Genomic DNA, 24,373 nt, shown 5'->3' on the forward strand with positions numbered 1-24,373 from the left:
CATAGAAGGTTCTTTTTCCTCATTCACTTCCTGGTGGCTTTCTCAGCTGCTCACATGGCCTTTTCTCTATGTGTGCCAGTGACCCATTTACACTCCGTCCTCCGTGGTGGCAGCCTACCTCTGGGAAGATGGGCTCATTTTTATTTGAACGTGGGTGCTAAAATGCGTTTGTATGACAGTATGGAGCTGCTATGACCAGAGCTGAACTCCCAGCACAAACCCCATTTCTAAAGGTAAGTGCACCAGCTGCTGTTACAAAGTTATTCTTCAGGTATAAACATCCATCCATCCATCCTAACTACAGGGTCACGGGGGTCCGCTGGAGCCAATCCCAGCCAACACAGGGCGCAAGGTAGGAAACAAACCCTGGGCAGGGCACCAGCCCACCGCAGGGCACACATACACAAACACACACACCAGGGACAATTTAGGACAGCCAGTGCACCTAACCTGCATGTCTTTAGACTGTGGGATAACCGGAGCACCCGGAGGAAACCCACTCAGACACGGAGAGAACATGCAAACTCCACGCAGGGAGGACCTGGGAAGCGAACACGGGTCTCCTAACTGCGAGGCAGCAGCGCTACCCACTGCACCACTGTGCCACCCCAGGTATAAACAATTAAAGATAATATAAGCATATGAAAAGACAGTATTTCACTGATACAACTCGTCACAGCATCAAATCTTATTTCTCTTTCTCTTATTTGTTGAACAGGAGTTTCTCAGTCGGTGTGGCTGGCTTTTCATCAGACTCTGCTCCTTTGACATGTGGAGTGCCACAGGGCTCGGTTCTTGGACCTGTACTCTTCTCTTTATATATTCTCCCCTATCACAGATTCTTAACTCTTTTAAGGATATTTCGTATCATTTCTGTGCAGATGATTTACAACTTTATTTTTCATTTAAACCTAACCAAATTAATACTTTGGTCACTTTGGTTGATTGTCTATCTCATGTTAATGACTGGCTCAGTAGTAATTACCTGCAGTTGAATTCAGGAAAGTTTGAGGTATTAATTGTTGCTCCTCCTGTTCTTCATTCTGAAATCATCTTAAAATTATCTTCTGTCTCTCCATGTTATTAAGTCGAATTTACGTAACCTTGGGGTTATTTTTAACCAGCCCCTGACACTTGATGCATATGTAAGATCAGTCAGCTGCTCCTGTTTCTTTCATTTAAGAAATCTTTCTAAACTAAGAAATGCTGTTTCAAAGTCAGAATCGGAGATGCTTGTTCATTTTTTATTTTTTAACGGCTTGATTACTGTAATGCTGTCTATATGGGTTTCAGCAAGTCCTCTCTCTCACGTCTTCAGTTAGTTCAAAATGCAGCTGCCAGGCTCCTAACTTGCACTAGCTGGAGTGGTCATATCACTCCCATTCTGCACACACTGCACTGGCTCCCAGTGTTTTATAGAATTAATTTTAAAGTTTTGGTACTTACTTTCAGAGCTTTCCTTGGACAAGCTCCTGAGTTCCTAACCAGCCTGCTCCAACGATATACAGCTTGTTGGACTCTTAGATATGGGCAATAGGGCCTTCTCGTTGTCCCACTCACTCGGCTGAACACCCGTGGAGATTGTGCCTTTCAGTCTGTGGCACCAAGAATATTGAATAGCCTGCCTTGTGTTCTGCATGCAGCTGAGTCTGTTGATTCTTTTAAAAAACAACTGAAAACATTTCTTTTTAAACAGGCTTTTAATCAGTGCTGAGTAATTCCTGTTTGTTTATTTATTATTTTTATAGGTTTTGTTTATGTATTGCTTTATCTGTTGTATTTGTATTGTTTTTGCTGTTCAGCGCTCTGTGACCTTTTGTCTGTGAAGAGCACTATACAAATAAACTACTAACCAACTAATTAACTAAATGACCAGAAACCTCTGAAAAAGTAGTAAAGAAGATGGTGGTGCCCTATAGAATATCAGTAAAAATAATAGAAAAAAACTTTTTTCACCTGTCTCCAATGTAGTATTATCTTCTGCACTAATGGTAACTTATACTGTTCTCTTTGTGAAAAAATACTTTTAAACACTGACCATTATTTTATACGGAAGCTCTGAACCGCACAGTGAAAAAAATTCTGGGATAACCTTTATCAGACGTGCGTGAAAATATCACAAATGACGTGCGTGAAAACATCTTGTGCGTATGTGCGAGATGTTTTCACGTACGTACAAGATACTTTCACGTATGTACGAGATAAACTTAGATTAAAATATTACAAAAGTGTGCTTCGGGGCTTCCTAATTACGACCTTACCAAGGCCATGGCGCTTCAGTTTGACGTCACTTCCAACACTTGTAGCGCGGTAAAATAAAAAAGCAGATGGATGGGCTTTTATTTATTAAAGGAGTGTGGGATGGTTAGAGTTGGGTTTAACAGCAGCTTGCAGTACCTACGTCAGGTAATGCCCAGAACGTCAGTCACGAAATGCCCATCGTATACCCCGTTACACTGTGGTTGAGATTAGGCTTGTGGGAGGGTAATGGTTTAGTTACGTGCTTTATGTTTACAGGTATTCATCTGCACACTCGTACGGAGCAACTGAAGAGATCTGGTGTTTTTTTCTTCCTGGGAAACAATTTAGTACAACTTACTATCTCGTGCCCACCACTTACCATAGCCTGCGCACCAGGCACTTTTAAGGTCACATCTGCCAATACTGCGTGTGCACCGCATTCTTTCAGATGAGCACCAAATGCCATTGCGTGCTACTGTACATCATTTTCTGGAAACAGGACATATCACTGAACAGTCTGATGTTTTCCTCATGCAGTTAGAGTCCACAGAAATTAATATTGACAAGTTTATAAAATCAGGCTATGCATTCAAGCCCAGATCGTTAAATCCGCGAAGCAGCACCGCTAACCAATGCACTAATTTATAGTAAAAAGAAATTACATTAGTTAGCCATTTACTTTCTAGCCCGCAGCTTGTTATTCGCACAAGTTATGAAAGGAATTCATATTTCACGTATTTACTGCGTGTGAAGTTAACCCAGTTCAATGCGGGTTCACTAATTTAATTCTTTGGTAAACCAGGCACACTCGATTGCTTATCTGCACCAATGAACTGTGGGATTTAACGTGCATCTAAAGAGTTAAATACAAATCGGGCCACTTTAACTCCCTCCGTTTTCAGACAAGAAATGTACCCTTGTTAAAAAGCCAAACTTGAATATCCTAGTGAAATCCACTAGCCAACCTGGCACACTGGGTCACCCGTTGTATTGTGCAAAATGAACTGCGATCTTTAAAAGTACAGCAGAGATCTAAATCGTGTTGCTGCAGTTTTTATTGTCACGTTTTTGACAGGATGGATCACTAAGTTAAATTGCAGGTAATACTTGCTTAGCCCAAATGTAGGTACACTTGGTATATTAATTGGCTAACTTATGATGTCATTGTGTTTACGTTAATGGGAAAAAATAAAGACATCTTCTTTCAGTTTTATTACATATCAGAGGCACGGATGGTTATTTAACCTGATTGCCCCTTAAACAGCGGAGTCCGACTTGTTGCTGATATGGGAATGTGTAAACTTTGCTAGAAAAAAAGGACTTGTATCCGCATTTGGGTGTCAAAATCTAACTGCAGTCTCTCTTGTTACAGAACTGTAAAATGAAAGTGAGCCAAACTGATTTAACAATTTAGAGTGTGACTTCAATATTACAATCAGTCTTGTGCCATTTATATGAAGACAGATGTATGGTAAATTTACTAGTCAATTTGACTATACTCAGGTTGGTCTGGGCAAAATTCAACTGCATTTAACAAAAAAAATATATATATATATATATATATAAATCAAAGAGCTCCAAATCGATTTCACTCTTTAGAGCGCATATTATATATCCCACACTCCTTTTATAAATAAAAGCCCATCCATCTGCTTTTTTATATCACCGTGCTACAAGCGCTGGAAGTGACGTCAAACTGAAGCGCCACAACCTTGGTAAGGTCGTAATTAGGAAGCCCCGAAGCACAATTTTGTAATATTTTAATCTAAGTTTATCTTTAAGTTTATCGCGTACGTACGTGAAAACATCTCGCACGTATGTGAAAGTATCTCGTATGTACGTGAAAACATCTCGTACGTACTTAAAAATCTTGTACGTACGTGAAAACATCTTATGCGTGCGTGAAAGTATCTTATGCGTACGAGATATTTTCACGTACGTACGAGATAAGGGTTATCCCATAATTTTTTTTCACTGTGCGGTTCAGAGCTTCCGTAATTTTAACTGTGCAATTGTGTTATTTTGAAGAATTCACATTAAACTAATAGCTGGTATCAACCATTACAATTTCTCTTATGATTTTAAACACTTCTATACTATCAATCCTCAATTGCTTAGTTTGAAAAAAATTCAGCTTTTCAGTCATTCTCAGTCATAGCCTATGCCTGGTGGTCCTGGTCTCAGTCTGTTAATTATTCTTTGTACTTTGCACTGCAATGATGTGTTTTTCTGGAATAAGCTTCAAAAAGTGCATTTTACAGCTTGAGTAAGACCCCCTTTGGTGTGTACCCAAAAGAATGTGATGTAAAGCCCAATATTAGTCGTCTTAGTTGGTTCTGTTCAATGTCTGGACTCCTAAGTTTAGCACTTACAAGTCTGAGACCTCTTTTGTGTGTCTGCTATAATGCTTCCTGTCTGTTAAAGCTTATGTAAATAGTATTAATAATACATTTTTTATGCTATACAGTAATCCCTCGCTATATCGCGCTTTCGACTTTCGCGGTTTCACTCCATCGCGGATTTTAAATGTAAGCATATCTAAATATATATCACAGATTTTTCGCTGGTTCATGGATTTCGCGGACAATGGGTCTTTTAATTTATGCTACACGCTTCCTCAGTTTGATTGCCCAGTTGATTTCATACAAGGGACGCTATTGGCGGATGGCTTAGAAGCTACCCAATCCGAGCATGTATTACATATTAACTAAAACTCCTCAGTGCTATAAGATATGCATCCCGCGCGCTTGTTTTGTTTGCTTGTCTCTGCCTCTCTCTCACCCTCTCTGACATTCTCTGCGCCTGACGGAGGGGCTATTTGCACAGAGGCTGTTTGCTTAAAAGATACTGACGCTCCTCTAAAAAAATGCCGCTTTATTGCGGTGCTCGGCATATTTAAAAGCACACGTATTGATTTTTTGATTGTTGCTTTAATCTCGCTCTCTCTCTCTGACGTTCTCTGCGCCTGACGGAGGAGATGTGAGCAGAGGGCTGTTTGCACAGAGGCTGTTTGCTTAGAAGATACTAACGCTCCTCTAAAAAATGCAGCGGCAAACTTAAAAGCACAAGTATTGATTTTTTGATTGTTTGCTTTTCTTTGCGCTCTCTCTCTCTCTCCTCTGAAATTCTCTGCTCCTGAAGAGAAGAAGATCTATTTGCATTCTTTTAATTGTGAGAAAGAACTGTCATCTCTGTCTTGTCATGGAGGACAGTTTAAACTTTTGACTAAAGGGTGTTATTTCATGTCTAGAGGGCTCTAATAATGTTAACAGTGTGGGAGAGTTTGTAAGGGCTTAAAATATATAAAAATAACTACACAAACATATGGTTTCTACTTCGCGGATTTTCGTCTATCGCGGGGGGTTCTGGAACGCAACCCCCGCGATCGAGGAGGGATTACTGTATATCTGACCAAGTTTGAATTTTATCATAGTTCTCATGCCATTTTCTTTTGCTATTAAATGCAAAAAATTAGATAATTAGCATATTCTTATCTAGATCTTTGATATAAAAAGACCAGGCACTGAACCCTGTGAGCTCCATTTTAAAATTAACTAATTACAAAAACATTTGTTGTACCAACTTGTACTCCTTGCATTTATACCTATTTCACATCTTTTGAATTTTCACTTCTTTTTTTACAAAATCTCTGTTTACTACATCATCAAAATCTTTATAAGAGTTGAGATACATCAAAGAGTATGGATCTTCAAATGCTTTTTGTTGCTTCCTTTTCAAATTCTAGGATGGCTGTGAAATATGTTGTTTCTGTCTAAACCTAAGGTGAGTTTTCACTAATAAACCAGTAGTCGATTATCTGCCTCAGACAGAGAAAAAGGCAGAGTGAAGTGATTTGTAAAGGACCAAAAGATGGGAGCAGCAGATAACGCGGTCAAACAACAAAGCAAAGGTAACAAATAAACAGAAAGACTAGCCAGAAACATAATCAAAATCAAAGTCGTCGTAAACAAGCAAAAAGTCTTTTAGTCCTGAAAAACATTCAAACAAACTGACTGTAAAGCCGCATAACGTGATATTCAACTTTCTGCTCTCATGTGATGATGATGAGATTGTGTTGCTATGCACAAAATGGCTGCCGGTAAAAATATGTGTCTCCCAATGGTAGCAATTGTGGCAAAACAAAATGGGGGGCAAAAGATGATAATAAATGATAGAACTGATTTCAAATAACAAAATTATCAATATTAACGTATTACAACAGTCTCAGAACTAATCTTCTTATATGATATGCTACTGTGGCTGTCTGTTTGTCTGTCCAGGATTTTAAATCACCTGTAGCTTGCAAACTGTTTGACCTATTGACCTGAAATTTGGTACACATATACTACATGATGTCTACTATCCGCTTTCGGGGTGATGATTGAACTCCAAGGTTTTCCTCTTTTTATTTTTAATTTATTTTATTGTAGAATCAACTCAGCAAGGCGGATGTGCAGCACATGCATACAGGTACCGTTCTCATTCCCTACCACCTTCGCCATCATTTCCCCTATCTCTTTAAATCTTAAATCATTCTTGAGGCAGATTGAAGACTTAAGTACCAGCTTAAGTTAAAAATTAAAGAAAACGTACTATGTAATTGCAACACAAACACTGACTTAATTAGTTTTAACGCAAAAATAGAAGAGAAGCAGCAGGCGTTGTAGGGTAGAAAAAAGAAGATCTGCTCAGGAAGCAGCAAGTGCATCAACCTCTGAGCAAACAGATGCTAAATGCACAGAGAAAGAGGATGAAAACTATGAATACTCAAGTCAAGTGTATTCACTGCACGTTATCGTACAGTGTGCCGTTACTGGTATTTCTTTAAAACACTGGAGTAAATCATTACATTGATATATGGAATTTTGCCAAATTTTCTCCTTAATAATAATTTTTACCAATTATCCTGTGATACATGTTTGAATGTATTTTTCATGCAAAAAAATAGATTCATTGAATAACTTACTACACAATACAGTGGACAGCACCATTTTGATGACCTTTAAACTTTGACTTCATATTTTTTTTTGAAAGTTGGGATTTCCTAGTTTGTTTAGGCTTTATGCGTAAACTCTTCTTAAGCTATTATTTTAGGAAAAGTCTGTTATAAATACACCACTCATTCAAAATCATGGCAAGAAAAATCATATGCAATATCATAATGCTAAAAGCAATTATTTTGGCATTTATTTCAAAGATAATTTCAATTAAACTAAATTATGCTAATGATTCCACTATACGCATGGTATGTCAGCTAAGCAAAAGCATCTGCCAACACTGAGAAATTTTAGAATAGGACCAAATTACATTGGCTACAAATAAGAAGGAGTTCTAGATGAAAATTAATCAAAATAAGAAAATCTCTAAAGTAAGATCTGACACAAAAGAAAGCATTAGCAATACATCAGTATTTTGTCTTTAGGACAGAGAATATTGGTCAGATATTGTGTGCAGTTTGCTTTTCCGTTGAGGCCACAACTTGAGGCAAGATGACAAATTTGTTCCACCATTTAAAACAGCACCACACACCACTACATGATGAATGTTTGGCAAAATGGTCATTTGAAAAATTATCTCCTAAACCCAGCAAGTAAGCCAACATCAATCTTTGATGTGTTTCTGGGTGCAAAGCTTTATAAGACAAGTTTCTCTAGGTCCAAAGAAATAAATTAATGACGCCATCAGCTTCTATATCACACACAGTTCATCACACTGAGATTCTTGTGAAGGTACACAGGCCAGACAGGCCACCACACCAGACAAGTACTTTACAAATATAACATCGTTCTTTTAGGAGGTAATCACTTCAGCACTGCCCTGGAGTAATTTATCAGCTATCATGCAATACTAGTCTCTTGAATCCTAAACGTCTCTTCACTGTTTGATGAGCCGTAAAGAAAAGATAAAGCATGCAAAAGAAATTAAAATACATTATGTATCAAATAACTTCACTTAAGTTTTAGTCTGTATGAAACAAATCTAGAGAATGTTTCCTTTATTTTCAAAAACAAGACAATAAATGGGTAGCACACTGGTGCAGGGGTTAGTGCCATCACTTTATTAAGTTTGCAGTGGAGAGTTTGCAAATTGTCCTGGGCTGTTTCCTGCTTTGCACCAAGTGCTGCCAAGAAGGGCTCCAGTCCCTCGTAACCCAACAATGGATTAAGGGAGCTTGAGAATGTTATTTTATACAATCAGCATAATGCATTTGCTTTTCTAGAGTTGCCATCCAAGATATGTACTGTATTCCAAGTACAATGAAAACATGACATGGGTAGAAAGTGGTACAGTCAACACAGCTACTGGAGTGGTAGAGATGCTCTACGTTTTGCTGGTATTTATATTTTCATTCTAACAATTATTATTTGATCTAGCTAGCTAGCTAGCTAGCTAGATAGATAGATAGATAGATAGATAGATAGATAGATAGATAGATAGATAGATATGTATGACAGTCTATTTGAGATTACAGTGATTCAGAAGTTTAGTACAATAAAAGATCAGCCCCTTAAAATTATTAAACTTCTTTTCATTAATTTGTTGGCCAGAATGTCTTCCTTCATCTGATGCCCACTACCTCAGGAAACCACATATTGATTATAACTGGTACCCCTTGAGGTTTCTGTATCCCGGATCACTTCTGTAGGGAGGAATAATTGAGTGATTTAATTGTTTCCATTGCATTTGGCATTTTGATAAGGTTTCCAGCTTATTCTGCTTACTTTTCCCTGCTGATGGGGATTGTCAGCCTTTAAGCTTATATCAAGGTAACCAAAGCACATTTTTTGTAACAAACAGCATAATACAATTTCTTGATTACGCAATGTAAGGATTATAGAAATCAGAAAGCTGCTAACACATGCAAGATGGACAAACATATAACAGATAGATAGATAGATAGATAGATAGATAGATAGATAGATAGATAGATAGATAGATAGATAGATAGATAGATAGATAGATAGATAGATAGATAGATAGATAGATAGATAGATACTTTATTAATCCCAAGGGGAACTTCACATAAGAAGAGGCTGTTCTAGGTTATTTAGAGGTTTTCATTTAGCATTTGTCTCATCTCACTTTTCCTTTAATGCAGTTGTTAAACTTTTTATTTCGTGACTTTATTTTGCCTTTTTTGTGTGTGCCTTTGATTCCCTCTCTGAGAATTACAGAGGCGGGTCATAGCGGAACAAAAACTTTCCCATTTTCCTTTCCCATTGAGTACAATTGTGAACCGGGACTCTTCACAACCCAAATTCAGGCAATACACAACCCAAAATGGCTCACGACCCATAGTTTCAGAACCTATGCTTTAATGCAGTACCATAGTTGAAACAGGGCTAGACTGTTAGTTTGTAACTGAAGCGTCTTTTATCTTTGAATTAGTTAAAAGCTAGTAAAAGAGATGTTTATCTTCCCCAGTTATTCATGACCTTCTCATACATTTATTATGTACTTGGTGTTCTAGTGTATCTTTGCACAAGTAGAGCAGTTTTATAATACCAGGCCTTCAAATGAGATAGCCAATTGTCCAATACTCTTGAAAACATTGACTTTGTGATAGAGTCCACTCTTTGTTTTTACCGTACAGTCTTTTGTTCATGTTCATGATGTGGCATTGTCCTCTGCAACTTCATGGATACTCTGCAGACACAAGAGTCTAGTAGATAAAATTCCATTCTTGAAGTAAGGCTTCTTCTCTGAAATTATTCCAGACTCTAGAACACAGCATAACCTTTGAAGAATCCTGTCCCCAAAGCAGCATCACTCTCACACACTCTGACCTTTAAATAGAATAGATTTCATGGCCAGGAACAACGGATGAGCTTCCTTGTTCCAAAGAGAATGAAGACATGCATGCATGTAGTTTTTAGAACAAGGTATATTCTGTGTTCCTGGATCAGAGTCCCTTTCCAACTAAAGGCCCATGCCTGCATATACTGTACATGCAAGAGTATTTCCACCAGAGCAAGTAAGAGTTCAGTCTATGGTGACAGGTGTTATGTTAGGCCATTTTCTTTAAGTTATTCTGTATTTATTTACAGTTTTCTTTGGTAGTTTTCTTCTTTTCCTGTGTTTTTGAAACCTGTAGAATTTAGTTTCACTTTCATTTTTTACTACAGTGGTAGTGCTGCTGCCTCACAGTAAGGAGACATGGGTTCGCTTCCTGGGTCTTCCCTATGTGGAGTTTGCATGTTCTCCCCATGTCTGTCTGTCTGTGGATTTAGCAGGGAATGCATTGTATGCCATTGAAAGTAAAGCAATGTATGTAACGCCCACTTTGTCATACACACTACAATCTTTTAATGTAGTAATAGAACTACAATATAACATTTATTTCGTTTTTGATAGTGATGATGTACTCCGTCATTTATGGCGTAGTTTAACTTTTGTAGGCATTGACATGAGTTAATTTTGGAAATCTACCTTCCTTTTCTATGGACCTTTTGGTTGAAAACTACTTGGCGTCACAATCTGATAGCCATGCTTAACAAGGAAGAAAGTTACAGTATCGGTGTGAATTTATTCATCCGTTTTCTTATCTTCTTTTTCAAGTCAGGGCTGACAGAAACCTAAGTTTGATTCAGCACCAACAGAGACAAGCTAATAACTTGCCCTTATCAAAGTTTTTTTTTCAGATCAGCAGAAAATTCAAACTTATTTTCACAATGCCAAAGATTATGGTAATGTCCTTTCACATCGAAAATGTATAGTAAAGAAGAGAGATGATCTTTACACAGTGACAGATGGCAAACAGTTGCTTTTTCCTGCAACAGTACATGAATTTCCTCCTGGAGCTGTCAACTGCCAGGTTTAATGGAACACCCAATAAATCTCTCTCTGTGACAGTAATGGAATTTGTTAGAGGTTAATTCTCTTTATTGTTGTTCTTCTATTTCACCCTTAATACACAGTGCAGTTATGTTTGTGGATGACCTTAAGTAATTGTGATCATTTTGAAAGTTTCTATATATTACACATACTTGAAAAGGTCTACGAACCAAATGAAATAAATTTTACCAGAACAAAAAACTTGTAGTGGTAGGGTGAACATTGACCACAGGATAAATATGTTAGTGTTAGGGCATCAGGGAAAATGTTTATTATTTGGGCACACTTTAAGATCCTTAGTCGTAGTCGAGGGCCTTTAGCATTATAGCGCTGGACAGCCAGGGTCCTATATCACAGGTGTACCTAATGCTTTATGTACTGTTTTTACAGAAGGTTCAAATTTACTGTACTGTCATACATCAAATAATTTATTAATTGTACAACATGTTTCCTCCAGGGTAAATGGGTGGCACATTGGTTAGCATAGCCGCTACATGAATCCAGGATTCTGGGTTTGAATAATGCACATGATCACTGTATTTCTGGAGTTTACATGTTTCCACTATGTCTGCTTGAATTATTTTCTGTATATACTTGTTATACTCCCTATTTCCAAACACATGTACCTGAGGTTAATAGACAATTCTACATTGGTGTGTGTTTCCCAGAAAACAAAAATTTCTGAAACCACTTATTACATCGTGCTCTGGTTGGTTTGTGTTTACTGTGTAGCTCTTCCCTAATTGAAACCTGCTTATTACAATGTCTCATTCCATGACTGGACACCCTTCATAGAAAAAAACATATTCCAACACAGCAGGCATAGAAGAGTTGCTTTCTATTGCGCTCGTTGTGTTGCTTACCTGTATGCATCTAAATTGTGTTTTGTGCGATATTTAAAAATCATGGACAAGCGACTACTCACATTGCATGATAGAGTCACCAGTCATTTATGTGCTCATACTGCACCAGCACTTTCAGTGCAACTAACATGCCACAGAGTGAATGTTTAGACTCTTCACGTGCAATTCATAATCATTGCAGTCGATGCACAATAAATTTAAGGAAATTAGATGACAACATCAGAAAATTGGCTTATAAGGCTGCCGGCAGCCCAATCGTCAGAGTCAATCGGGAATCCCATTATACTGCTCATGAAACAATGGCCAATAAAGCTAAACTTTGAGACGATTCAGAAAATCAGTCAGTGACTAAAAATAGGGCTTACAATTGTTCCAAAATTGCAGTATAGATAGATGATTATGCATTTTAAAACAATGTGAAAATGCCAGTGTGGACAGAGATCACTTTCATTTAAAACACCTTTTTAAATGAAGTAGTGTAGAGGTAGCCTTTCAGTTATCTTTTTATACCATTATTTTTCTCTTACTGACAAATTACCTTTTTTGTTGTTGCTCTCTTGGTCTCATAAGCTACTCAGTTTGAGCTATGGTTACACATGTGTCTTGCAAGAATAATAAAGTTGCCATTTGCTAGGTAATTTTTTTACCCAGTTACTCATTCATTGAGAGCCTCTGGTGTGTTTCAGATTTGTACTTACACGTTTTATTTTTTTTCTGTATTGTGTGTAGAAAACTTTTGAATTTACTTTATTGCTTCTACAACACCCCTAAATCTGGAGTGAAAGTAATGGTTTTACATTTCTTAGAATCTTTCTGTCAGAACAATGTGAAACTTGCTATATTGTAATAGTCAAGTGATCATAATATAATAATTTGAGACAGGTTGGCCCTTTTGATGTTATGTTGACATAAGTTAAAGCCAATGTTATTACATTTCTCACTTCTTGCTCCTGAGTACCACCAATTTTGTTTTTCCAGTTCAGATAAGGGTAATTATCAATGCTTACTATAACCTCCCTTTCTAAAATTGTGTTTTTAATAGTACAATAAAGTTAATTATTGACAACACTAGGTGTTGGAAAGTTTTTGTTATAACCCAAATGTCCTGACTAAGGTGTAGCTTCTCTCCCATTTGTAGCACCCTCATGGTGCAATTCTCCCTTATGTACATGGCTGACCCACCTTTTCACACTTGTTCATCTTTTCTTAAATAATGAGTATTTACTTATGCTCATTTTCATCTCCAGAATCCGACCAGGTTCCTGGAAATGTTTTCTGTAGTAATCCTGTACAGTTATATACAACTCTAATTTATCTATACTATTTTTAATATTCCTATCATTAACAAAATCATTTAGCCCATTATTAATTCTATTGCAAATCTATTCCCTGCTGGTAAGTAATTTCAATATGTAATTTCTTCATTTTATTTCTATTTAATCTTGTTCTCAAACAGTCTCTGCATACCCCTTCTTGATAAATCAATGTTTCTGCCATTCACATGCAGACAGTCTTGGAGGTACAGGTACAATTTGTTCCCAAATACCACAGATACCTCATAAACTCAAGCCACTCTATACTGCACCAAAATGTTATCTTTATATTGAAAAATGTGAACTTCTTTGTTCCATCTGGACTGGACTACCTTGTTTTTGAAATTTCCTTTCAGGAATGGTTGCCTTCTTTAAACTACCATTTGTTCCAGCATAGACAGTGGCAAATGGACATACCCACTTCTGGGCAAAAGTTTATGCATATGTAAAAGGAGATTGCCTACTTGTATATTGTCAAGAGAACACCCTGTATAAGACTACCTCCTTGTCACCTATGTAATTCTACAACTCCTTCACCATAATTATAGAGACCCTTGACTATTGTGCCAGAGGTTTACTGTCCAGGCCCACCAGGTGCTCAGACACTTTTAACATCTGAGCTGAAGCCTCTGCTTGCTGACAACATTTTGCCTTAGTTTCACATCTAAGACGTGACACATTTGTCATGTGAAATCCCTTCCCAGTCTACTCTCATAGTGTACTGTATCTCTCAAACCATATTTGCTGGATGAATATTAGCACTGCTAATACTGAAGTGCTGAATGAGTTGGCCTCTATCCTTAGTATAGTCTTTCAAACACGTTTCTGTGAATCCCAGTATCGAGACCTCTAGTTTTTTGAGATAAACTGTTTTACATCCCCTGATTTAGATTGGATGCACAAAGATGCCATCATTGAATTTACCTCCTGCAGCACTGAAGTTGATAAAGAAGGCTCAGTAAAATATAAATGATTTGGTTCCCTTTTTTTTAGAACACACTAAAAACTGATATATAACTTATTTTACTGTTATTCAAGATTACCTGAACATACACTAATTATGTCTATGTGTAAGTTTCTCTCTGTCATGAGCTGAATTTTACTTTTAACTGCCACCATTGCAGATGTGATTGAGCTTTTCCATTTTCTGTTTCTCTGTGTTATTTCAGTGTGATCAATAACTTTACCTGAATGAGCATAAAATAACTTACTTACTACCCCATTTTAAAAATTTTAACTAAGTCACATTCTATTGTGTACTTATGCATGGTATGTCAATGGATTACTAAAATTTTTGTGTTTTCCTTGAGTAAATTAATATACCTAATCATACAGCAATACTTGCCTAACTAGCACGCTTCTATCAGCATAAATCACAAGTGAATGTTTACATTAATGAAAAATTACAAGTACAATAAACATATTTATAGAGTTATGTGATTTTATTATTTTTCTTTAGCGTGTTAAATGCTATTATCTTATATATTAACATCTACTCATGGAAGTGTCTGTGTGTCTGTCTTTCCAGCCCCTAAAGTATGAGGCTACAGCATGAAGCTCAAAGAAGGCGACTCTGTCGGCAAAGTGAAACCGCCACCGCTAATAAACAAGTGAGGCAACCACTTCAGTTAAACGAAACCTCCAAGGAGAGAGAAACTCGCTTAGTCACTGATAGACAACGGAGATGAGCAGGTTGGCAAAATGAAACCACCGGAAAAAAGGGAACCTCACTTTGTTGCTAATGCATAACCAATGCGATAGATTGATTGAAGTACAAGAATCCATGGTTTGTAGGAGCCCGGGCTTTTCAAAGCACGGGCTTAAACAGCTAGCAGACTATAATTTTATGATGTTAAAACTGTAAGGGCATTTTTTTAGTTGACCTTTTGATTTCTGTAATAGTAGTCTGCTTTAAACACAGACACAGGAAGTGACAGAGACTTGTAAATGGGCAATCTAAGACGAAGAAAGATTAGAACCTTAAGTGGTAAAATAACCATTGGATATCCTCATGCATGAACACATCTTGTGAACATGTGCTGATATGGTTTGTCAAAATGAAATTGGGACGGAGAGAGGCTAGGGGTGTTCACCATTGCCCAAACAAGCTTTATACAGTCGGCAGCTTAAAGTGAAAGCATTGAATTGAAGAGAGGGAAGGAATATGGAAGAAGGAGGAGAAGCAAGAAGAATGCCATCAAGATGGCACACATTGTGAGACCAGCAATATTCAGTAAACTATAAGACACAAAGCCGCACACATTGAGTATGTTAGCCAGCACTGTCTATTACATCTCCTGAAATATTTGTTTTGTTTTTTGGCACATTAAGAATATTTAAGAATGTTAAAGACTATAATGATTAAATGAAAGTTTAATGCCTGCTTCCCTTGTTTGACTTGCTGCCCGATATTGCCATCTGGGCTACAGAGAAAAGAGGACACATCCTCTCATTGGAGAAGTGAAGCACCATAGCAGTCAATTCTGGATGTAGTTTGTATCTCTAGTCCCAGTGGCAAGTGTATTGTGACTGCAGGAATATCTCTCCTTCCGAACGAGTTGAGATAATAAAACAAGAAGAGCAGAGGTGGAGGACGCATGTGTGGGTCTATGTAACAAAGAATCTGGGCCTGGAAATAACAGTATCGATGTTTTAGGATAGGGTGACTCCAAAACCCTTCCATGATAGAAAAATAAAACAAAAGTGTTTTATCAAATTGTATGTGTTGCTGTTCTTCCATATGGATGGAGTTATGATTTGCACTTTGACAAAACTAAACTGAATTGAATTGAATTTGAAGACAGCAGGATAATAAAAACAAAGCAAGACAGATAAATACTTAAAAAAACACATAACCCCTAATGATGTAACAGCTGTCTGAAACAAAATGATCTCACATTCATTAAAATAATGATCATCACAATACCAAATACATGTCCCCACGTATGTAGAATATGTACTACTCCTTCTCATTAGCTCCCTGTTGAGAGGGGAGCTACTTGTAAAGAGGATGGACATAGCATACTGTGAGTGGAGTAAATTAAAAGAATTGAAAGATGTATTGTTCATCAAGAGAATAACAGCCAAATAAGAAGGAAACAAAGACCTAAAGGAAAACAAGACCAGTACCAGGAAAACTAGCTTATGTAGAGGAAGAGAGAATGCAGATATGTATAAATGCAGGAAAACAAACAAGAATCCAGAATGTTTAAACAAATGGAAATATCTCTGTCCAAAATTGTGATTGAAAATTGAACGCCAATTGAAGCTCTACTTACTTCATTCTGTAACTGCATTTACAGAAAGCCCTTAATTCTATTATACGTTACTTAATGTAGTGGCAGACAAAATTAAAAACACATCCAAAAGAAACCCGTTGTCAGACCTTTTAAATTCATATTCATTAATCTAATTTGGATGGTGTGCCTTACATGTTATACGCCTTATGTAAAAGGAAATTTCCTGTACAGTTTGTCTTTAAATTTTAACACAAACCTTAAACTTTATGAAAGATATTCCAGTTAGAAATTGATTTTTGGTAGTTTTCCTCTACACAAACCTGTAATGATTTCTTCTCCTCCTCCCCCTTAACAATTCCCTGTGGCAAACAGGACTTTTATTTGTTCTTAAATTTTTTACATTAGCTTTTGAAAATCAATATCTCTTATATTGAAGAAAGAAAAAATACATCATAACAGCCTTGGCTTAAGCAATATCTAGAAATTTAGAGCCTAAAATGTGTGTGTATAGTTAATATTACAGGTATGCCCTACTAACCATACCTGTAAAATTAATTGAAATTATTTATTCTCTTACATACCTGTTCATCCTGTAAGAATTTGCAGTCCACATCTTGGTCAGGAAGATAGTGCCATTTTAGCAGTACAAAAAATATTATGATCAAAAGAATCAGGAAAACATTGCGATGACAGTGATACTGATATAGACCTGTCATTGTCCTTTCCTCTCCTGTGAATAAATGAATGAATGTATAAATAAATAACGAGGCTTGTATTAGAAAAAAAAAAGCAAGCTAAATCAACTGATGGCAGATGCTTAGAGTGCGTCACCTTGGCAGGGGCACATAGATGTACAAGAGTAGACAATCTATAATAGATAAATGTAAGTTGAAGGGGCAGCATGCTAATGTGGCTGATAAAAGAAATGCCTAAGCTGAAGCTGGATGAATTCCTCCCAGTTGGCTAATGTAAATGTTATTTTATCTAACAGTATTAATATATGAATGTAGGCAACACTAAGCGCAAAGTTGGAAATCTGAATTTCTTATTTCAGTTATGGGTTTGGATGCCAGACTTTATTACCAACTAATTTAATTTTCCCTTTTTTCACCAAACTGACTTGGCCTTCATCTGCATGGTTAGTTTTCTTCCTCTCAGTTGAGGAATGCTGCTTCATTCATTGCTGATGATAATCATTGGGGTGTGTTATCATATCTAAACTCCCCTGATAAAAATTACATTCAAGATTGTTACTGCTGCCAAAATAGTTTGTGTGACTTGATATAGGATACAGATGGTATAAAAAATAAATAGAACAGAGGAACACAGTTAAACATATGTATACAGCAGCTCTGATACACATATGCAGCCAAGTGGTATAAATTTAGAATCTGCAGTGTCCCACTGTCCCTGAATTTATTCTAAATTTAAATAGAAAACTACATTCACTAACTGTATGTACAATTGCTGATACCACAGAATACTCGATCAAAATGGGAAAAAAGTCTTAAGCATGATTCAGCTATCACTTTCCAAAAAGCTTTAAACACATGTCCATATATTTGTCTAATTTATCTGGAACCAGACTGATTCTGGCTTTTCTTTACGCCATGGATAAAGAGAAGAGTCCAGTTTTACATAATGATTTTTAATTCTTATGGAAATTCAAAAACACACACCTTGCCTAAAACAGTCACATTTAATACTGTATATATATACTTATACCATACTAAAACACAAGAATACTCTAAATTAAAAAAAAAACTGAAGAGTCAAGAGAAGAAAATGTTTATAATTAAAATATCACTGTTTCTACAAGTCAAAGCATGTACCATTAAAGATGTTACTAATGGAAAATAAAGGGTTGCAAATTCAAAATGGGAATAACAGTTTTTGCAACAACACACCTTTAATGGTACGCCAGAGGATATTTTACAAATACATAGTCACCTGATACCTCAATGACAAAAAGATGCCTTAGATTTTACCTTGCTTGTATGCCAAAGCCACCAGATCACCTGAAATTGTAAAATAGTCATTATAGTGTACCTCTTCTGTCATTGTACTGCCAGATGATGGCATATAGCAGGCCACTTGGTCAGAAATGAAGGACTTAGAAATGAAGGACTTGTATGAGTCAGTAAACCATAGTTATTTGATTTAATTTATTTTTGTCTTTAATATCTATTTGTTACAGCCTTGTTGTTCATCATTAGTAACATTAATTTTCTGGGAGTGTGACTTTTTTGGGGAAGATACTGTTGTCATTTTATATTAAGTGTGTCACAAAGCCATTTAGGTAGCAAATTGCAATGTTGTCAATTATGGTTGCTAGGGATTATTTCCCTAGAGACATTACATGAAAGTTCTACTATAATTCTTGTCATAACACCTCAGTCCAATGTCCAAGATATTGGTTTTGATTCTGAAACAACTTTAGTCTAGAGTTCTTTGTGTCTGATATTCTGGTTACGTTTCTTAAATTGGCTTCTTGATTTAATTGTTGGTTGTAAGATTTTGGTTTTAGAAACACATTCAAGTTTTTTGGAAAGACCTTTGGCAAGTCCTGTTTTTGACTACACTCACTGATAGATCTCTGGGTTTTGTTTTTTAAAGAATAAACCTTTGGCACTTAGTAAAGTTTTTTATTTTCATCCATTTGAAAACATGTTCATCTCCTGGTAAACTCTGTGGCACCATACTAAATACAAAGACTGGCTAGAAATGCTTAGTTGATGAGACAACCTTGGGTTGCAGTTCAACCAAGTTGTTTATGAACAATGATGTCCAAATAACAAATTAATGATCAAATGCCAAAAGGACTAAAGATTCTTTTACCAAAACTACAGAACTACAATTAGCTTGTTGATGTTGATCACCCACAAAGAGTTGAAAGAATACCATTTGGAAAAAAGTGTATTTCTTCTTATCTCAACAGGATTATGCAGAAGTAGAAAATGTAAACAGAAATTAAGACTGAGCTCAGTGAAGAACAAGCACAGCCATCTTTGTAATTTCAAGGTGGTTGAGTTGTCCTTCCTATGTTGGCAGGCATCTTTCTTTGGTCATTTCCAGACTTTATCATTTTTCTTGGCTTCTAATAATTTTTCTCACTAGTCTTTTGGAATATTTTCCACATTTTTGAATTTGCAGATTTTTAATATTTAATTGTTTTCATTTCAAATTTGTGATGTAGCCTGATAAAAATGGATGATTGTTTGTTTTCAATTTACTGCAACGCCATTACCAGTGGTTGCATTTTCTGTATGTATGCGACTGTAGGTCACTAGTTGACAAACTCCAGAAGTAGAATTGAGTGACATTGTTAGGGTGACAGTTATAAGCCAGTGACTTAGTACATTCCATGCCTAAGTTTGACTATTCTAATTGCAATTTAAAGTGTTTTAGATTTATGATTTTTTGTCAACAAACTTGCACTCTGTATTTTGAGTTTTATTTGATAATATTTTGGATTTATACATTTGATTTGGTTTTATTTTTGCTCATTTCACAAACTTCATTTCTTCTTCTGACATGTTATCATTGTGCCCTTACAGCCTGCCTTTTTTGGTAGAATGCTTTTCCTCCAATATACACAATATCTTTATAATGTTTTACTGTCCTTCAATGCAAACTTAACCAACCAGGTAAAAGTATGTAGTTTTTTACTTGGTCACACCCTAAACTTAGATCCAATCCACATATAATTGTTATAATTGCATTTCAAGACTTCAGTGATATTTCAAATCCTCAGTATTGTAACTGTTATCATAAGAGAAAAGAGTCCACTGTCATACACTTTTGTAACTCTCAACCATTGTACTACATTGTAATATGTTCACAAATTATAGCATTGCAAATGCACCAACCGTAACAGAATGGTTTCACTAAGGAAAACAGCAAGCAGTTTTTAAGTACATTATATCAAATAAAATGAACAAAATTGTCACAGCATGATGCTAATTATACAATTCTCATTATAAAGCCATTTACCGTGCAATTCACACTTATGTTCAAACATGAATATGTCAAGAAAAACTTCCTGCTCTGGATGATAAAAATATTATTAATTTGAATTTAGCCTTGAATTCTTAATAGAATTTTATAAATAGGGAAAGAAAAGGTCTGACACAGAAAAAACAAAATGTTATTATTAGTAGGACTCTTATTTATTAAAAATGAGGTGGTAGGTTTTGGAAATAAGTCCTTTCATTTAAGTATGGAAAGTGCCTTAAAACAAAAGCTTTAGAACACTTTGGCTTCCCTAAACCAACATTTCTCCACCAGGGGCTAAGTGATCTTCTCTTCTTTGTAACCTGGTGCTTATTGCAATGGACATTTCTATGTGTGCTTATTTGGCAAAGGTTAGGTCAGACACTATAGCATGCTAACCTTCTCATCAGAAGGATATCTTCATTAGTTGTGGAGCTGAATAATTTCTAATACATTAATGCAATTATACAGATGAATGTTCAGTACTATTTTATGAAATGTTTTTCTACAGATTATTAGAAAAGGTGACATATTGCAGGAGACTGGGGTTCACATACTATGTGGAGTTTGCATTTTTCTCTCCATGTCTTCTCTCTCTGAGTGCTCAACACAGTTTAAGCACATACTGCTTAGGTGGATTAGTTTTGTTAAATTGGCCGTATGTGTTTGTTCACCCTGTGATGGACTGACACCTTCTCTGGAGATTGCTTCTGCCTTGTGCCCTAAGTTGTTAGGATAGGCTCCAGCTTCTAAACGTTGTTTAGGTGAAGATGGTAGAATCTAAATCTTCAACAAATCTGCTTGACATTCCACTCGGCTCACAGGCAGAAACAGTCACAGCTTTCTCGGGGTTTGGTAGGTTTTCCTGATTATGCTACTTATTCAGCAAATAGGTCACTGATTAAGCAAGTTAAATTAAATTTGTTATACTTGTCTTTACACATGCAGACCTACTTTTATTTAATGGAAAGGAATTTCTGTCAGCTTGAAGCCTACCAGTTCAATCATTTTTGTTTCCAAACAAGCACAATGTGTTACAGTAGGGAATTTCTCATGCTGCCAACGCTCAGAATTAAAGATTGGCCTACCAACTGTTCCATTCAAATAGCAAAAGGAATATTTTCACATGGACAAGGAGATTTTTACTCAAAAATGGAGGAATGAAAGGTACATACCACTTTGTCCAGTAATTCTGGCTAACCTGTTTGTTGAAAACAACAGACATTTTACATGCCAGATGATAGATATGTCATTATAAATGCTAAGGAGATGTCAGTTTGCAGACCAGTTTACATGTTACCTCCCTTGGGACGTCCTCAAAAATCTGTATGTGTAATTTACACTGTTAGGTACCCCTACTTCATGCTGGTCAGAACCCCATCTTGTTTTCAGAAGATCCTGAAATGTCCAAACTTTCAACAAAGTTTTGCAAGCTATCTGAATAGCATCACATAGCTATTTGTATTCCACAGATTTATGCTGATGATCTCCTGTTACACTTAATCTAAAAGGTGCTGCTTTGAAATTATATCTAAGGCCTGTGCTGACCATAACAGTGGGCTGAAGTCACTGCCAAATTTGTCAAACCATCTTGATGGTAAATACCTTTTTAGATTGCATAATATCAGAGAAAGTCTTAATATCAGCAAATATCATAGCAAATAGCAGAAAAAAATCTTAATATTTCAAATAACAATGAATTGGTATTTAGGAGGTCTAATAATATATGACATGAAAACATTCCATACACCATTACTCTACCTCCTCAATCCTGTACTGTTGACAGATGATAGGCCGTGCCATGCAGCAGCCTTTTTACAGAAGCTCTCTCTTTTCTCTCTTTCTTTGTTTATTTTTATAACCTTTTGTTGTTATTAATTATCAATGATAAGATGTGGTCACTGGATATATATTTTTGATGGATTTTTAAATTGAGAATATGCTGCTGTTACCACTGACCTGAGTTTAGTCTCATCTTGATTGCCTTTCAGACGACTTGTGAACTTGTGAACTAACTGGGTATCTGAATGCTAACTTATGTCCACAACATCGTGGAGTATAAGAAACTTTGAGGAATTTATTAAATACAGTAATCCCTCGCTATATCGCGCTTCGACTTTCACGGCTTCACTCTATCTCGGATTTTATATGTAAGCATACTAAACATATAACGCGGATTTTTCGCTGCTTCACGGGTTTCTGCAGACAATGGGCCTTTTTACCTCTGGCACATGCTTCCTCAGTTGGTTTGCCTTGTTGATTTCATTCAAGGGACGCTATTGGTGGATGGCTGAGAAGCTAACCAATCAAAGCACGCAGTTAAGTTTCTGTGTGCTGATTGGCTCAGCTATGGGCCGCCGAATTCGATTCCGCTGCATTAACCAGGAAGTCTCGTCTCGCTCATTCAGGATCAACGTGTTTCGCTGTGTAAAGAGTTAACTTTTGTGCTCTTTTGTGTTTATCTTTGTGTGTAGTCAAGCCCTTCGTTATGGTTCCAAAACGATCTGCTCCTGCTACTGCTTCAGGGGCCGTGCCCAAACGCCAACGGAAGATGCTAACGATTGCCGAAAAAGTAAAAGTTTTGGATATGTTGAAGGAATGGAAAAGCTACACCGCTGTAGGACACCATTACGGCATCAATGAGTCCACGATTCTTTTTATTTAAAAAGGAAGAAAAGAATATAAGCTCACAGGCCACAGTGTCCTTTTAACCAAGGCGCAAAATGAGTTGTGAGTGGACGTAATAAGGCGGTAGTCCGGATGGAATCTGCTTTAGGGATTTGGATTGAAGACTGCCGGAAGAAGAACAACAGCAGTGCTACACAATCGCCTGAAGAGGCTCCTTTAGTAGAGCTGTAATGGCCTCCTTTGTTGTGCAGTAAAATTAAACTAATTATCGGACAAGTCATCGTGTCATTGTTGGTGAGTAACCATAATTAACTTTCTACGTACAGTACTTAGTACATGTACGTACGTTTAGTGCCACTTTACACACATTTACTGTATACAATTTTTCTTGCATTGTACATATTTATTGCTGGTGGCCTGTCTATCGTAATGGCTGTAACATATGTGATATCGGAGACGCTTGATATCTTTAAAATAATATTTAGGTTTTACTGTTCTCACGCATGCGTGAGTAGGAGGCCGCGGACGGATCTTAAACCGCTTTGAAAGACGTTCGCCGGCGGGGAGTGGCGGGGTACTAACCTTTCTCCTTTGTCTTCCAGAAAAAGAGACGCTCCGCCATCATAGCCTGCCCGCAGTACGTCCACTTCCGCCCTTCCTTCGCCATCTTTCCTGACGTCAGCAGTCCCATCCTCCCTCACGGTTCCTTCCCAGCATTCCTCCACTTCCGGCCCCTCCTCTATAAAATGGCCGCCGACGCCTCTGAAAGGGATCGTGCATATGAACTGTTTTGTTTATATTTTGACCTGTTCTTTTTTTGAAAAATTGTGGAATTGTCTGCAATATACGGGGCCGGAAAAACCCCAAACCTTTATATTGTCTATTGCTTCTTTTTACACTGTATATAAACAGTGTGTTTACATGCATAATTTCAATGAATCTTACCTAATATCTAAGAGAATACAAAGGGTTTATGCTGTATAACTGTGCGGGGAATATTTATAAACAGTGTGGGAGAATTTATAAGGGCTTAAATATATACAAATAACCATACAAACATATGGTTTCTACTTCATGGATTTTCACCTATCGCGGGGGGTTCTGGAACGTAACCCTCACGATCAAGGAGGGATTACTGTATTTTTTTACTCAGCTGGTAGCATTGCAATCACTACCACCAAAGAAACTATTTCACACTGTATCGGAGGAACAGCTTGCCTGGAGAAGGCTGAGGGATCCATTGTTCAGTGTAGAGGAATTT

General features: G+C 36.8%; 1 protein-coding gene across 1 annotated transcript in view; it reads right to left on the minus strand.

Annotated features, from left to right (window-relative positions):
* LOC120526133 (alpha-1,3-mannosyl-glycoprotein 4-beta-N-acetylglucosaminyltransferase C-like) overlaps positions 1–23,726 on the minus strand; it is a 47,180-nt gene extending 23,454 nt beyond the window's left edge. The window contains exons 1-2 of the mRNA XM_039749103.1: positions 23,695–23,726; positions 17,073–17,221 (exon numbers count right to left, since the gene is read on the minus strand). Of these exons, the coding sequence (XP_039605037.1) occupies positions 17,073–17,207 (135 nt within the window). The 5' untranslated portion in view covers positions 17,208–17,221; positions 23,695–23,726. The remainder of the gene's footprint in view (positions 1–17,072; positions 17,222–23,694) is intronic.
* Positions 23,727–24,373: the final 647 nt, after the last annotated feature.

This window comes from Polypterus senegalus, chromosome 1, assembly GCF_016835505.1.
Source record: "Polypterus senegalus isolate Bchr_013 chromosome 1, ASM1683550v1, whole genome shotgun sequence".
Lineage (NCBI taxonomy): Eukaryota > Metazoa > Chordata > Cladistia > Polypteriformes > Polypteridae > Polypterus > Polypterus senegalus.